At 40.0% G+C, this 18,080-nt stretch overlaps 1 protein-coding gene across 1 annotated transcript in view; it reads right to left on the minus strand.

Moving 5' to 3' along the window:
- The window catches only part of RAB11FIP2 (RAB11 family interacting protein 2), a 32,409-nt gene extending 18,874 nt beyond the window's left edge, over positions 1 to 13,535 (minus strand). Inside the window, exons 1-3 of the mRNA XM_015633320.3 lie at positions 12,997 to 13,535; positions 1,742 to 2,184; positions 589 to 1,048 (exon numbers count right to left, since the gene is read on the minus strand). Of these exons, the coding sequence (XP_015488806.1) occupies positions 589 to 1,048; positions 1,742 to 2,184; positions 12,997 to 13,349 (1,256 nt within the window). The 5' untranslated portion in view covers positions 13,350 to 13,535. The remainder of the gene's footprint in view (positions 1 to 588; positions 1,049 to 1,741; positions 2,185 to 12,996) is intronic.
- Between the last annotated feature and the right edge of the window lie 4,545 nt (positions 13,536 to 18,080).

Genomic DNA, 18,080 nt, shown 5'->3' on the forward strand with positions numbered 1-18,080 from the left:
AACAATTTCAGTACACAGAACTCAGCAAAGCTGCAGCGAGCCAAATGAATTCAGGTGAGATAAGAGTTCATGTCAGTATTCCCATTTAGAAACAGAATGTTCTTTAATTCTTGTACTCTCACATATAGAACTTAATTTATTTTTTTATTTTTTCCCCAAATAGTGACATCCACAAGATTTCTCTTCACTACTCCCATTTGCATCACTCTTTTAGTTATTCAATTTCCTCTTCCCCTTACACTTGAAACCTTTCCCTCTCAAAACCTAATCTAGGGCAATGCTATAAATTAGCAACAAATGTTTAGTTAAAGCAGAAGACTTCAGGGAGAGCCCATTCTGAAGCACAAATAAGGTCTTCCACAAACACAAGCACCCAAAAACCTTCACAGTACATATCAGTAATAAAAAAGTCACTTCAAAACAAAGTAAGAAACGATCAAATTACATAAAAAGTTCCTAACACACTTAGAAACAGACAAGCAGTGATATAAACGTGCATAAAGCACAAAGATTGTGTTCCTTGACACTTCACATTTTCATTTATATAACATGTTCAAGATATCAGATTGAAATACAGCAAAAACCTACCTTGAAGATGGCAACATGCTTGTAGGCTTGAAGTTTGCCATAAACGGATTAGTCGAATCATAATCAAAACTCTCCTGATGAGCTTCCCCAAACGCACTCGGTGATTTCAAGTCAGTAGAACTCTCTGATCCCCCATTGCTAAGTTTATCTGACCTCTTGCTATCTTTTTTTCCAGTCACTCTTTCAAAAAGACTAACTTTCTCTTTTTTCTCTTTTTTAATTTCTTTTCTGATCTCGACAGGTTTGGAAAACAGACTTATGTTTTGATCCCACGTTGCTGGGCTTTCTTCAAATGGATTCTTCTGTCTTGGCAGTGTAGCAAATTTTTGGGGTAACGAAGCACTCACATTAAATGGGTCATTTTGTGCTTCAAGTGCAGTTTCATCAACTGTGCTGTCAAGTTGGCTCATTTTAGAAGTATCAACACTTAATGTCCTTCTGTGTGGAGATTTTAGACTCCCTGCAAACAATCTGTCATTAGTATATTATCAATGAGACACTATATCACAGTTTATGACATGCAGAAAAACCATTTTAGCTTAGATCTAGAAGCTTTGCAATTGAGCCTCAGCTCAGAACACTGGTGAGTAACTAAGCTATTAAAAAGAAATAAAAATTAACAGCTGTGGCCTGGATTTCATGTTTCAGAAATGTTAATGGATAGGCACCATCAGAAATCTTTGTTTCCTGCATGAAAATGAAGTTCTACAGAGAAGACAGCTATGAGTGATGTGCCATTCCAGAAAGAGATAATAGTATGTTGCTGCATAATGACTCTGAGCAATGCAAAATATTTCCAGCTCTTTGTATAAATCAGGTTTAAAATTTGGTGATAGTTTTTGACTTTTTAATTAGACTTATTTCTCATGAGATGCTATTTTGCCTAGAGTCCCTTCTGGAAAGCAATGTACTCTCAGATGAGGACATAATAAGAGAAAATGCTACATTATCATACATCATGAGCAGTGTAAATTATTTCTTACATTCAGAAACAGCAATTATGAGTTACCAGAAATTAAAGAAAGTGTTAAATATAGACCAGCAATCTCTCTTAATATTTTGGCATTGTAAGTGCTTCATAAACTAGAGTAACAGATTCTGAATGCTCTAATAGCAGTGAGCTGTAATTGTAATGGTCAGGAGTTTTACTTACCCCCTTCATCAACGGAACCAAAGGACTCCAGCTGACGCCTGAAGAGATGGGTGTAGCCAACAGTGCTGGATTTCATTTTCTCCGAGGAGACGTGTGGTCCTGTTAGATCTGACATGGAGTGAGCTGAGGACAGCCGCTGAGGTCCCAAGAGGAAAGGTTTTTTTGGTTTGGATTTCATTTGCACTTCACCACTACACACCTCTAGATTTGTATCAGGTATGTGAGTGCTCGGGATGATTGCAGAGGATGTATCTGAAAACGTCCCATCGTTTTTCCGACCCTTCATTTTGTCTTTTAGTTTAGCAAATGGGGATTTGGTTTTGTCCTTCATTGACAAATCAAACATACTTGCTGTCATGTTATTCCTCATAAACTGAATATTGACATTTATTTCTCCTCTGTCTTTAGTTCTCTTCCCTTGTCTTGATTCTAGGGGAAACCACCTTAAAGGAGAAAGAGAGCAAATTAGGTTGTGTTTTCTGAAGGCTATCATTACCCTCTGGTTAGCTGGGTAATGCATCTGCTTAGAACAATTTAAAGTATGAAAACCAAAATCCTATATCAAAGATTCAGTCATTCCTGTGCTGAAAAATTTCTCTGTTTATATTTGTTCTCAAAGAGAAAACTTAATAACTAAGCAAGAGGAAGCTCTTTAGTGTTCACCTGTTTCAAAATCAAAATCAACTCTGGAAGCTGACCAAACATCATCAAAATTAAGGGCTTCCATCTGCTTATAAAGGAGACTTTGTACTTAATTATAAATACAGATACATTTTATTTTCATTTTTTTATAGTTTTCAAGTGTTCTTTATTTAGTAGTGATGCATATTAATGTATTCTATGTGGCAACTACTTGATCTAGTAAACTTTTCTCCTTGGATTTTGCTCAAGTTTACACACTAGCGAACATTTTCCTCTCTTTTCTTCCTTCTAAGAACTGGTTAAGATTTATGACAACTGCAGCAACTCTGGCTAAGAACTATCTGAGAGCCATGAACAGCCAGCTACCATTTCAATTCTGCAACTGCTTCCCCTCTGGATGCTGACAGTAACTCCACAAGTACAACTGTGAGCACATAGGTGTATCCAACAGCATCCTCTCCTTTGCAGGTCACCAGCAGGATTAACTTCAGAAATATTTCCTTTGGAACCATGACATAAATCCCCACTCCTTGAAAAGAGATCAAAGGTGTGATCATCTGTTTCAAAAACCAAGTGTGCTTCTTTGCCAGGTCCAGCAAAAGCTTTATGATTATCCAAGTGTCTTATTCATTCCCTATTGTGCTCCTTTGTCCCATGGAAGCCATCTGCAGAATTATGGCTCAATCTTCCCTCCACAGCTTCACCTAAATGAATGACCAACACACAATCCCTTCTCCACAACCATCACCAAGAGCCTTTCCCTATTTCAAAAGGTCACAAGGGCATATTTCAGATCCACCAGCTCCAAAGAAGTGCTCTAAACCCATTGTCAGGAGAAATCCATGCAAACAGACACACAACAGTGCCTTACCACCAGTAACTTTTGAACTGGAGAAGCTAAGAAATTAAATTGTCCATTAACACAGATACAAAATGGACTATACAGTTATACATACATTACTCAATCCTGCAAAATACAGAAAAAAGAATGTCAGGAAAGGAGAAAAATAGCCCTCTGTTTATTTGCAGATTTCTTAAATATATTTTAAAGGGGACAGCTGTAATCAAATTTTCAGGCATTACATGTTTTGAGTTGAGAAAATATTTCCAAAAGTGACACACCAAAGACATAACAAAATAATAAAGACTATTATGCCTTTTTTGTTGTTGTTGCTGCTTTGTGATGTTCACAAGATTTTATATTTCATACTAAAGCAAAACAATTAAGTACAACAAGTACTCCTCTGTACTCGCAATGAACAACATGGATCCATGGATCCAGTAGACCCAGAAGCTCAAACCAGCAGAAGGATAATTAAATCTTTAGGAAAAAAGCTTTTCTTCTGTTGTGAAGTAACTTCATTTATATACGTTAAATGAAATACAAAACCTGGAATATGTGTCTGAAGAAGATGGATGGTTTTTCCTTTTAGTTAATAATGTTTCACTTCTTTGGTAACTGATTCCAGAAATACTTTAAGTCATCTATAGAGTTGTTACAGAAAACAAAAACAGAACCAAAAGTCAGATGCCTTTGTGCTACATAATATTGCAAAAACTGGAAGACAAGATAGCCTACTTCCATTAAAACTTTTCTTTAAAAGAAAGTATGTTCACATATTCCCTTAAAAAAAATACAAACAGTACCCAGCCATAATGAGCAAGCCTTGCTCAGACAGCTCCTGTGCAGATACAAAACCCTGACCAAAAACCATCCTGGACCTGAGAAAGTCCTCCCATGGCTCCTCAGGCACACACTGAACACACACCAGCACAAATAATGCTCATGAGGGTTTTGAGGCAGAAAGGACTTCAGTTTTTGACAAATTTAATGGCTCAGCCTACACTGTAACAAAACATTCCCTTTTTCCCTCTCCTCACAGGGTTCAAACATTAATACTCTATCTCTGATAAAACTGGTGCGTTTTTCTATGTTTCTGCTTCTGAATGGTCAAAACCTTAAACTGATCCATGTCACTTGTCTTAGAACAAGAAGAAGACAAATTCTTGAGCTTTTGCTATGGGGAAGAACGTAATTTATTTTAAAAATTCATTTAACCCAATTATTGTCACTCTTATCACCAATCACCAACGCTCTGTCATTACCTGCACTCATCTGCTAAGGGTAAATTCCATGCACTATTTTGACATTTACCTCTTCTTAAAGAGAAGCCCACAACTAATACCTTGCCTTCATAGCTTCTACATTTCTTTTCAAAGTATATCTTGAACAAATTGACATTAAAAATAAGTTCAACTGGGAAAACAAAGAAATTCTCCTTTCCCTAGGAAGACAACAGAAAGTCCTGCTGGAACCAGGTTCAGCACTGCTACTGATTCCAACAGAATTTAATCAAAAACTCTTTTACTCCAGCAAAATTCCTCTGGTCTTCAGTGGAATTTCTATTTGAATAATGATTGCTGGATCAAATCTTTGTATGCAAGACAGATATTTAATTTTCATTGGCATTTCAAGGAGGTTTCTTTGTTACCTTGGAGAGTTTATCTTGTTTTACTTATAATGAAGGCTCCATATGCTTCAGCTCATAACAAGACAATATGAGAAGCAGACTCAAATCATGATTTTCTTCAAAATTCAAAGGCAACTAATTACTTTTTTAAACAGATGAGAACAAATGGAGGCAAATGCATTTATGTGGAGCTGCACGTGAATGAGCAACTAAGTCTGTAAATGTTTCTCATTAGAATCTGTTTTGACAACACATGGGTGTAAGCAGCAAATAGAAAAAACAGCTCTATACAGGAGAGAAGAAAGAATCGGGAAATGAAGTCCACTGATTTCAGATAACAACATTTGGGTCCTAAAACACTAAATTCCACTATACTACTGCCAATTTAAAAAATTGAAATGTATTATAAAAGCCAATAAAACTTGCTATTTTGGTTTTGTTTACAGTACTTTTAGCCACAATAAATGCTCTATTTGTCAAGCTGCCATGAGCTTATTCTATAGAAAGCCTGTACAAAGTAGGAAAATAGCCAATAACATACATGAACAAAACAGGGTGGCTTTTATGAGAGCAGATGCCCTTTTACTTAATAACCAAATATTACATCCAGTCTTGCAGACAGTCTTTATTTAAACAGACCTTGTACAAAGTCTGGCAAATTTTTCCAACTTCAAAGGAAGCCCTATTGCCTTTGGAATCACATTCATTCTTCTTGCTCTCACCTTCAAATGTTCTGTAGGGCAATGTCCTCCATACACCCCCTAATTTTGACTTTTTCCCTGTGGCTTCCATCAGAACAACCCTTGCTTCTTTCTCTCATCTGTTTTTCAGTGCACTAAGGGGCTTTGCCTGTCTTGCACAGGTTTCTGTTAATTTTTACATTTAAGTATTTCATAAATTGCTGCTCAGCATGCCAACAACTTTCTTGAATGTGCAAAGAGAAGCTCAGTGTGCAAGGCTAAATAGGAAAAATCCTGCTGACCAGGCAGCCCTGAAAAGCTAAACCCCTATGTGAAGCAGCATGGCTACTTTCTACCCATGAAAAAATTAGTTTATTTTGGCCACACCTACAATTAGGGGTGGGAAAAAACAAACTCTGATAACTTGTGCAGTTAGCAGATAATCACTAATAATGAACCCTTCAACTTAGGGAAGACAGACAGGAAGGATGAAGGAGAAAAATGAAACAAGTTGCTAGAAATGAGCAAGTTACAAAACCCTGGTCTATTTAATTTGAATTCAGCTTGTTTTTTACTCCCCTTTTCTATTTGTCCTCCAAATCTGCCACAGAATCTGACACTTGCAATTCTTATCCCTCTGTCTCCTCTGAAGAAGCATCACTCAGCCTGTTCTGCTCACCATGTAACAGGGAGCAGGATGGGCTGACTGCATGGGTAAGAAAAAAGCACAACCTAATTTCAATTACACTTTAATTATATACTTTGACAGCTTCTAAAACCACTAGGTAACTTATCTACCAATTTCAACAGGAATTAAGTGTTCCAGCCAGCACATTCATCTGGTGAATGACAGATGATCTCCCAACTCTGTCTTCTGGACAGTGCCAAAGATGAAGAAAGTATTGAAAGAATTTTCCCATCTTTCTGCTTCTCAAACACACCACTCTTTCTTCAGTCTACTACTAATTATCTGCTGAGCTGATCTAGCTTTGCTTTGCTGAAAAACCCAAGGAATTTTGCCAAATCTTTAATTCAATTCACAAATTATTGAAGAAATTTTGCAAAAAGCCACATAATCATCACAACATCCACCAAGACCTCTGACCTTGATTTTACAGGCAAAAATCAGGATCATGATCTGCTACACATCAATGAGAATTTCCTCTACAGGCAGATACTTCTAAACCTACCCCTATAAAAGACCACCAGAATCAAAATGACAGAACATGTCCATCAGCTGGCACAAAAAAGAAGTTGATGACTATTGTCAAGGACACACTGAAGAAACTTGTACCACACAAAAGCCCACTAACATAAATGTCCAGAGCTAATTGATAAAAAACAACATCCAAAGCCCAGAACTGTCTGACATTTTCATTTAGCAGCGTATGCAATTTGAAAAATGCAGAAGTATGTTTTGTGATAAATCATTCCAATACCATACTGAGAGGCTGCCCCGAAAGTCAGCAAGTAGGAAAATTAAGGCAAGGGGCTGAGCACAGCAGACTACATCGTGTATGAAAGGAAATTAAGAAGAAAATAAATTATTTATTAAAATAAGTGATGACACTCACAAAGATGAACACTCTTACTTTCTGGAAGCCAACTGAAATGAGATATTCAAAGCAGTTTAAAATAAATATTACAGAGTGACATTGTAACGCCACAAAACATATGGGAAATGACAGCTATCACAACACCCTCACTATGGGGTTTGCTAACATCAGCTGGAATCAAAGTCATTAAAGTGGTCTTAGTTTACTTATTATTTTGGCTAAAGACCACGTGTGAATACCTCTATGTTAGAAAAAAACTAATGGAAGGTATAAGAATTAAGACCAGTTATTTGAGTGTGTGTGCAAGCATGTGTATGTGTGCACAGAAAATGGAGAAGCATTTCAATCCAGATGGCACTTAGACTCTGACTCAGTTATGACTTATTGAGGGGATGTGCATAGATTTGTTGTCAAAATTTAAATGCTGGGAATATTACTAAATAATTTCAAAATATGGCTATAAGTCCATAAAGCTACAGCTGGGCAAAACCTTGTTTTCTCCCATAACCATCTTTCTCTTTTCTTCACTTTTTCCTTCTTGGTTACTACTCTTCCCATTTCTGACTTGAGCAGAACAAGGTTTTTCTCTTACTTCAACCACAATAAAGATATTTTCTATTACACCCTGCCATTTCCACTATTATTGAAGTTCATCCCTTAAAAGGTATTTTTCTTGTTTAAAGTAAATTTAAGACTAAAAATGAATAAATAATAGTGTGTTATGTTTTGTAGAAATATTATTAAAATGGCTCCCACTCATTAATAAGCACAGAGCCCATATATTATCAATTTACTAGTTGCTTGCTTGTTCATAATTCCAGATGTATTTGAAGCCTCCCTCTTGCTTTTGCTGCTACAGATGAGAGAGAGGACAGAGCAGAGGCAGTTGAAGAGGGAGTTTATATCCAAGACAGAGGTTGCCAAGAAAGAATTCACATTAATTTGGAAAAACTCACACCATTTGCATAACTTCAAGGAAGTTCAGCAGCACTAAAGTGCCTACAACACAGGGTACTGATCATGGTCAACCATGAGATGTTTTTGTTTGCTTGCTGAGAAGTTCATTTTGGCTCTTTTTTATGATCAATATAAGTCAAGAAGTATCCTTAGAAAAGGCCAAGATTCCTTCACTGTACTATGCTCAAGCAAGCATGTTTTTAGCAAGTGCTGCAATTTGTGTGTGTGAAGGGGAGTGCTGGGGAGATATTACTGACTCCAGGGAGAAGAGGAACTAAATCACAAATAAAAGATGTCTTCTCCAACATTTCAATAAGAAATAATAACTCTACATCACCTGCCTCCTCAAATTTATAGCATTCCAAACAAGTGTTACATCTTAAATCAGCTGAACATACAATAAAATGAGCTGTGCAGGAAAGCTCATAAAGGAATGGACAATAAACAGTGTGAAATTAGAGAGTAACAAGGATAAAGCAAAAGCTGAGGAAATAAGTAACACTGGGAAAGTTAACAGCAATTTGTTCTCCTAGTGCTCATTTAGCCCACAGGACAAAAAAAAATCTAAGCTCAGTCATTGTAAAAAAAAAAGTAAAGTGCTTCATTAAATTAAGACATGCCAGCAAATGAGTATTTTGTTTTATTCCATGGTAACCCAAAAATTTGTTTTGATCCTATGTAATCAGATTATCAGCAGCATTAAGGCAACTGTGAGTTATGACTGAATTGAAATTATGCTTAAAATGCCAAAAAAATGCTTAAAAACAATACATTCACGGATTATAATTTGCATTTCAAATGGAAGAGTAGAAGAGGTATCTTTATTTTACAGGAGCAGACAGAAAAAACTGTCATGTATTTCTTAGGATGAATTAAAAAACCCATGCGATGTTATTGCAAAAATAAAAGCCATGTCAGAAATGTAACATTTGAAAACTTGTGCTAAACACAATTCTATTAAAGCAGTTTTTCCAAAGTTTTTAGAATTTTTAAAAAACCTCAGAAAAATCTTTCAGCATCTGGAGTCTAGTTTTCAGCTCTGGAAAAAAGAGCAGAAGTAAAAAGTCCCTGTCCATTTCCAACTACAGCAGAGATGTCAGAGACACAAATTTACGAACTTTCACAGTACAACGGGCATTTCTGCACTGAGACAGAAAGAAAATGAACTGGGATCCTGCAGATGCTTTGGATGAAGTCTCTGGAAGAGATCTAGTGAGGGACCATCTGAGCTGCATCTGGATCTAACTGTTCCAGGAATTTTTACTTTTAAGAATTTGAAAAATCATCAGTTTCAGAAAGAAAAAGGACATTGTATAATGCTGTGTACAAAATCTTCCCTATCAAGTTATCGTAAATAGACTACATTGTTTCATTAAGCCTTGAGCCAGAGCAAGTTTCTGAGAACACAAGACAAATCCTGTCATGAGGCCTCTGCCTGAAAACTTTACTGCAGGGAGTATTTGTCTTAAGATGTGACAAGTAACAAAAAAAGCTCCACAGAAAAAAAAAACAAAAAACCCCCACATTATTTTTCCCTAACATAATGTTCCTGAGTCTGCAATGATTTTTGAAATTTATTTCTTTCAAATTATAAAATATTAAATTAAAAAAATATGTAAAAAGCCAAATGTCACACACCCCACGGTCTTCCTAGGAATTCTGAATCAGCTGGTAGCCTTCACTTCTCATACCTCCTTACTAAAAAAGCACTAGGGAATTGCTGACAGGGTTCAGCATTGTGCAGAATATTAAATATCTTTTTTGCAATACCCTGGTGACTCTTGAGTCTGTCTCTTACAGCACCATATGTAGAGCTGTGTTGGAAAGAGGAAGCTATTAAATATATTAAAAAGCAGAAATATTACCAATAGACACTTCATCAAATAACTGGATCTCATTCATCCCCAAACAAAGCAAGAAATGTTAAGGTTACATCAACATAAGAAAATAACTCTGGATTTAATAACAGCACAAGCCTGTTGAACATATTTAAAAGTAAAAACATTGCTTAATAAAACAGATTAGTGTTTCTGAAACAATGAATATAGCTTTCAACCATCAGAATGCTTTGGTAACAAAGACATTGGACGTGGTTTTGAAAGGTGCTCGGTGTCTCAGTTCCCACACCACAGTCACAGTTAGAAGGTCTTCAGGTCCAAATATATTACCCTTAGTTTACTGCCAACACAGGACTAGGAATATTTTCTATTAAAAAGGATTTAATAAAGAGGGGGAAAAAAAGAGCATTTGTTTGAGATTGCATTCGTAAATCTATTCTTGAAAGTTTGCCCTCATCCCACACACACATACAAATCTTACACATCTCCAATGAACGCTTAAAGGAGACAGCCATGACACACCCGCCTGGCAAGGGGGCACACAGCACACAACCACAAAAACTCAAAAACATCTCAACTTAGGAACTCAGCATTACTTTTTTTCATAAGTGAGTTTCAGAAAGGATATTTCTGAGGTTTCTAAGCACCTAAAGACACCAAGAGAAAACTGGACTTTCAGTGGCTCCTTCCTCATAAGGATTTAAAACAGCATTAAGCGAGAACGCGCTGCCAAAAATCCCACTTGCCGCCCAGCCGCACTTTTACACTTACATAAGACTTTTACAAGTACGGCTGTTCGGCCCTAGAAGCCTAACACCCATCAACTTTTAATAAGATTTGCAATCTTAAATGCTCAAGTAACTTCTGAAGAAAGGACTTAGGCTGTTTGTAAAACTTTCCCCATAGGCCCCCATCTTGTGCAGCAGAGCTCGCAGGCAGCGCGCGGTGTTCTCGGGGAGCCGCGGTGATTTCAGCGGTGCTCTGCGAGGAACTGCTTCACGGCTACATAGCAGGAGTTCCTCTCTCACACTTCAGAGAAAGAAATGAGAAAATAAAGAACACCTATGGAGCCCTGCTAAGCATAACTTCCTATAAAAACACTGCAGATCTGAATGTTTGTTTAACTATCACAAGGACTGTGTTACTTACCCCACTTAAAAATTTCTGGAATAATTTTGCAAGACTCCAGCACTACTTTTGCTAAAACTGGTGCAGGAACCTATGTTTCTTCTTCTAGGGAAAAGAAGTTTTGTTACTCATAGTAATTTACATATTTACAAATTTACATATTTTACTCCAATTTCTGAACACATATTTCTATCTAGATTTACAGTCTTTATATTTAGTAGCATTCCTCTGTCATTCATTCCCCTTGTTTTTCACCTTGTTGCTAGGTGGTGCAACTAAGGCAGCTGACTACTGACTTGCAAGATAATTACTACTAATGATTCAAGAATTTTGAAGATACATGTCTAAAGAGAAGTGAAACTTTATGAATCAAGTGTTAACAGAAATTAAGACCCTAAGGCTACAGGCATTAACCTGTCAAGATAACTGGTCTGTCCCTAAAAAGGCAAGCAAATAAAAAGCGTAATATTCCAGACAGTGAACCCACAAAAGATTCTGCACAGACTTCTTCTTTCCTATCATATGATTTGTGAACATAATATTTTGCAAAAAATTCAGTTTACAAAAACAAACGAACACCAGGGCAAAAAGAGCTTTGACTTGTCTTTGGTTCTCTTCAACCTCAGCCATGCATTTAAGCAGGCCCAGGTTTTGAGGTGGTTCCAGCAGAAACAGTTGTCTGACCAAGAAGCCCTGCCTGGTGTTAACCAAATGGATTTCCACCTCCAACTGCAACACTGCTGGTGGTTCAACCCCTGCACAGTCAGAGACAGAGCAATGCCAGTCTTTTAGTGGCTTGGACACAAAGTCCAGCGCCTCACCACAGACCCACCATCACTATGGATACCAGACTTTAATTTTAACAGCTGAGATTTGGGCACAGGAGCCTTTGTACTCTACTGAAGAGACACTAGAGGAGGAAAGGCACCTGGAGCAGGAACATTTTTAACCACTGCAGAAAGATCTGTCAGCATTCATATGTCACTGCCAACACAGAGCTCACTTGGAGGTCTCCACGCTGTTCTGATTCAACTTCTGTGGGACAAGCACATCTAAGCCAAACCCAAAGCATGAAGTTATAGGCATGTCTGCAGTACTTTCACACGTACAGTCTGAGTTACACATGGAGCATAAATAACACTGGTACCAAACACTTTTATGCGACCATGTCCTGTCTAGGAGTTATAACAACTTTACTCATTTAGCTGAAAAACTCAGAGAATTAGGTAAGTACAGTTCAACTCAATAAACTGCTATGATGCCTTTTGTTTTTGGTTTTAATTCCTTTTTTTTGCATTCCAGTACCTGAACTCCCTGGCAAACACAATTTTATTTGACAAATGCTTATGTAGGTAGTGATGGAAGCTACCACAAGAGCTGAAATTTCTCTTCAGTCTTCTCAGCTGAGGCCTGCTGTACAGTGCAGGCTGCGGGAACATGGCCTAAGATTAATCAGGATCAGCAAAGCACTGTGCTGTTGTGGTAAGCCTTCATTAAGTCACAGTTCATTGACCACTAAAACATAAATATAAAATATTTAAAGACACGTGGTTGAAGCAAGTGAAGGAAAACAATTTTAAAGAGAACCACACCAGGTTTCAGGGCATCTGAACCATGCATGGTTCAAACTGAGGTAGGAGATGAATGGAGTATGGCCCTGTGCAGAACAAAGAAATGCTTAGAAAAACAGACTATAATGAGTTCATGTTACACACAAGAGTTTGTCAGAAAAGTTAATGTTATTGACAGTCCTTCCCTGTGCACAGTAACCACTTTGATTACAGTAAACTTCTCTGGAAGAGGTCAGGCCACAATGACATAACTGCATAGCTTAAGAGATCTGAACACAGAATCAACGACAGAAACGTACTAATTTCATTTCAAAGTATGTACGCTCATAGTAAGGCTACTATTTCCCACCCTCCCCAAGTGCAACTGTCCAAGGAATACAAATTGTAATGAAAAAAACCAACCATCACTTACTCTGTTTTCCGCCTTTGCTTGTCTTCAAATATATCGTTCAGACTTATGGCCACCTGTCCCAAAAACCTGTCCAGCCCCACCAGCGACCTGTGCATGACAATAAGGTACAGGATGTATTTTTCTGGATTCTCCTGCATGAGTAGTCCAGGGAGCTCGAATGAGGCCTCTTCTTTCCAGATGGGATCCAGCGTCTTCTCGGCCACCGAGGTGGAGTACTTCTCCTTGCCCAGCTGTATGATGGTGTAGGCATCGTTGCTGCCATTTTTACCTTTTGGCTTCAGACCTTTGGCTTGAAGGACCGTAACTTGCACGTGAGTTGGGAACCACTTCTGGGCTTGCTCTGCCAACATCATCTTTGAAGATCGCAGCAGCAGCAGCAGCAATAACAAATGCAAAGTCTGTCAGTCCTCGAGTGACTGCGTAAGGGCACTTACGGCGGAGACACCTGTCAGGGGCTCTGCCGGTCCTTCCTCTAGCGCTCCTGGCCGCGGGAGGCCCTCACCAGCACGCGGGTCCCCCCCTTCCCCGGCTGCCCCACCTGCGGCTCCATGGCCGGGGGCCGCAGGTCCCGCCGCAGCCCCGGCCCCGCCGCCCTCCCGCGCCCGGCCTGGCCCTGCCCGCCGCTGCCGCCGGCCCGGCCCCGCGCCGCCCCCAGGGCATCCCCCGGGCAGGGCCGCTCCGCCGCGGGGCCCCGCAGGCCGCCAGCGGCCTCCCCCTGCTCGTCCCGGCTCGCTGCCGGCAGCGGTTCGGTGCCGGCGGGGGGCTCGGTGCCCTCCCTGCCGCCGTCAGTCCGCCCGTCCCTGCCGCGGCCGCCTCAGCCTCTCGCCGCGCTGCCCCCCCGCCGCCGCCCGGCCTGACGGGCCGGCTCCGCCGCTTCCGCCTTCCCCATGCTGCGGGCGGCGGCGGGCAGAGGGCAGAGGGCAGGGTTCGCCCCCTCCCTCTCTTCCCTTCCCGTTTCCCGGGCGCCCGGGCAGCGCTGCCCAGCGCACCGAGCAGCCCCGCTGGCCGCGGGCAGGGCCGGACAGGCCGCGGCTCCCCGGGCGTGACGGAGCGCTGGGCTCCCGGGGCCCCCTCCCGGCTGAGATCCCCGTCCCGTTAATTAATTCATCGCTATTTTTGTTTCTGGAGCGGGCAGAGAGATCTGCAGGAGCTGTGGAGAGGAGGGAACCTGGCTAAAGGCGTCTATTGTTATTATTATTGAATATTAGAGACTCGGGGGTGGCCACGGAGCCAGCCGGGAGTGGTGCTGCTCTGGATCCCATTCCGCTGCCAACCGCTTCGGGAACTTTATTTTTCAGACCCATCCACCCGCCCTGGCAAATCTGTTGGATTTGAATGAAAGAGTGAAAATTGCAAAATATAAGAATATTAATAAAAACAATACTATACGAGGTGTTTTGAGGACACGTAATTTTGCTGGTGGTACGCCTAGAGACTTCAGGTATTTACACGCACACCTGTAAGCTGAGACACAGGTATTAACGTCGTTTCTACAAATAAACAAACAAACAAATAAATAAAATTAGGGTTGTAAGGCTGTGTATCCCATCCCTGAAAACCATAAAAAGCAGGGATACCAGAAGCCAGGTCAGATAATACTTCACCCACCACCCCTCACTCCTGAGTCCCCAGTCCATGGCTCACAAGTTAATGAGCAAAGAAACCTTGGGAGACCTTGTCATACAGCTGAGACCTACAGGAAATTAAAAAACTTAAAGCTGAAGGCCATTAGGGAGAGTAATGCATGATGCTTCCCACAATACCTGATGTTGAGCAAGTTATCATCCAGGATCTGAAAAGGGGGGATCATCAGTCTACACAGTCATTAGCCTGAGTCCAGCTCATGTCATCTCATGACAATTTTACACAATTTTAATAAATATTTCATTGATGTTCAATTTTTGGCTGGCAGTGATAGCTGTCTGCATGTTGTGATAGTTAACACAGAGCTGGCACTTCTTTCCTCTTCCACATTGTATCTGGGCTTTTCTTGACAGGAAAATAGATGGTCCAGTTGGAAACAGTAACTTCAATACATGTCCTGGGATCACATTTAGGCAAAAATGTGTAAATGGGTTATCTAGGATAGTTTCTGAAAGCGTTACAAATGCTATGGTTGTCTGCCTTCGGTTTGTGGTGCTGATACTAATGGTAAATTAAGGCTGCAGGTCACCATCCCCCTCACCTGAAAACCCCTTCCCCTTCTCTGCAGCTGTCATTCTTCCTCATCCTCGGGTATCTTTCCCAGATATTTCACAATGAAGCTCCCAGGAGAGGCTGCTGTGCTTGGGGAAAGAGTCACAGTATTTAGGGCTGGAAGAGCCAGAAGGAATTATGGTGCCAGTGTTCTGCGGGAGACTTAGGCCATGGGGGAAAGCCACGGGGTTCTTCTTGGAAACCAGAGCGACTTATGTACATCAGAATATTTCTGAAATTAATTTTACCACATACAAATTCTGTTTTAGTAGAATAATCTTCATTGCACTAAATAGAAACCAAGCATGATGAACTCATCAAATCAAAACAAGAAATGAATTTTAGGTAGGCAGAATGTATTTATTTAATAGAAATTTAAGTCAAACATCATGTCTTGCATGCTGTGTCTTAGGAAAACTTTTATGAGTTTTTACAATAGGCAGGTTTTGTGCTTTTTCCTTGCCTTTTATTGGCATTCTATAATTTCTTATTATTGTCTCTTTCTAAACAGGAGCTGACTGGAATACATGAGCACACAGCTGAACAGGGGAAGGTGGAAGAACTTTTGTACTGCTGCAGACCATATATCAATGCAATAGCCAATCTGCCTTTCCTGCTTTCAAAAATAAACAGATTATTAGTCCTCTACTCCTTATGTGCAATCTGGCATGTGAGGAGTGTGGAACCTTTCCCCTTTCTCATGTTTCCCCTCTCTGCTCAGCTGGTGGAGCAGGCACTGGGGAGATGCCCCCTCAACTCCTCCACTCCTGTGCTTGAAGAGAATTCTGCTCAAAGGTGCACCAGATATATTTTATTCCCTCTTACACCCCTCTAGGGTCAAGCTGAAAGCTGGCCTTTTGATTTTGTCCTCTTTGGAATAGGGTAATTGTCATCTTCTGGAATGTAACATGGGATATAAATGACAAAATATCTCAGAGAAATAATGATATCTCCAGCAACAGAGTGTCCCCTGGCACTATGTTAGAGCATTAATCCAGAAATGACTCAGATTTTCATTCACTAAGCCACCACAACTGCTCAGTGCCTGTGTGCACTGTAGGTTTTGTTCATCACTGTCCATGATTTAGTGAATATTACATTAGAAAATCCATTTTGTTTCCTGTGCACCATTTTGGTTACAGGACTGTACCATTCCTTTAGTGCACCATAGATATCCACTGTTATTCTGCAATAATAATCTTTTAAATTCACTGTTACTGCTGTATGATGTTTTCTGTCCAAGTCCACTCACTCTGAGGATGTCTCATCAAGAATTTTCTAGTCCTTAGTTTCTTTTAGAGGATTTTAAGCTCAAAACATTATATTTGAATCTTGCAGTCAAATGTAGCTCCTTGGTATGCTACACTGTGGGACAGAAAAAGGATTTCTCCCTGTAGGTAGCTCCTGCAGTGTTCTGTGCCGTGCTCCTTTTCCCTGTTCTGCCACTACCTGTGTAGCATTGGAGGAAGCTGAGAAAAGCAAGCCCAGAATTTTTGCTGATGAAGAAAAAGCCATCAAAGCTGGAATATTGTTTCTGCATTTCTAATTGCAGATGAGAGCAAGTTTAAAAAACAATTGTTAATCACAAACAACACTGGGTATCTATGGTACATTTAATACAGAACCCTAAAGCTCATGTGTGCCATCTATCTCCATTACACGTTCTTCCAGTCATTTCTGACCCAGGAGATCAACACTATTTTTTTTTTAAAGAGAGAATTCCAAGAACTATGGTGGATTTTTTTCAATTTCAGTAATTTGTAATTCCCTCTCATTTCTCCCTCCTTAGCCTACAGTATATCTGATTAAACATAAGCCTTGATATTCTGGCTGCCCTTTCAAAAGAAAATGCAGGAAAATCTTTTTGCCTGTGCCACTGAGACAGTTCCTCGTTCTCGTTCTGTTTCTCATTTCCAGTTGTGTACTTGCTAAAGAGGATCAGAGCAGTGGTGTTTACACTGGTAAACTGTAGCAGGTAATTTGGTGATTTAATTTCTCCCTGATTTCTGTTTATGAAGAAGGAAACATTTTGTTATATTTTTATGAAAATGCTATCTCCTCTTTGAAATTATTTGCTGAATAATTCTTAGTTGGCAGATTGCGGGCGATGTGTTCGCTTTGAACGTTACATTGCTGTGAGGAACAGGCTGGTTTTGTCTCACCATGTGACAAGCTTCTGCTTTCTGCCTTGCTGAATAACTTTCAGTAGCTATTGCAACTGTCCAGACTGTTTTCTGGAAATACTGTGCAATTTTTGAGACTGAATATTGCTGCCTGTTAGCTTTATCTTAGCTGTCATTATTTTTTCAATTAATGACTTCTTCAGGAATTTACTAGAATTAATTGACTGCAGAAATCAAATAGCTGGGCTTTTACTACTGTCAATTGGAAGGTTTTTCACAAGCTACTGGTTTTGTCTGCTCTCTTGGTTTGAGAAGAACTCATTATGCTGGAAGTATTTTGGTGTAATTATTAAAAGCTAGAGGAATATCAATGAAATTTCTGTTCTGACCCCAAATTTTGCAACCCAAAATGTTCAAGGTTTGCCGAGGCTGGGGCAGTTAGCCACTGTCCTGCTCTGCATGCTTTCTTTTACCTTTCACTTTCACTCTTATGGAACATCTGCTCAGAAGGAGGAGACCTTTGGCCTCAACACTAGAGCTGAATTTTCTCTAGTTGGTTTTGAAAGCCCTACAGACACATTTCTTCTATGCTGTGCTGTTCTCTCTGTCCAGCTTTGGGTTTATCTGCTTGGGATGCAATTTGTGTCAGCCTTGCCTTGCTCTTCACCTGTCTTCTTCAAGGAATGGGGTCATACAAGAAACAGCAAAGGAAATGTGTCTCTGAAAAGGGGGGTGGGGGGTCAAAATCAGGCAAATGCCATAGAA

The sequence above is a fragment of the Parus major genome, chromosome 6 (genome assembly GCF_001522545.3).
Source record: "Parus major isolate Abel chromosome 6, Parus_major1.1, whole genome shotgun sequence".
NCBI classification, from domain to species: Eukaryota; Metazoa; Chordata; class Aves; order Passeriformes; family Paridae; genus Parus; species Parus major.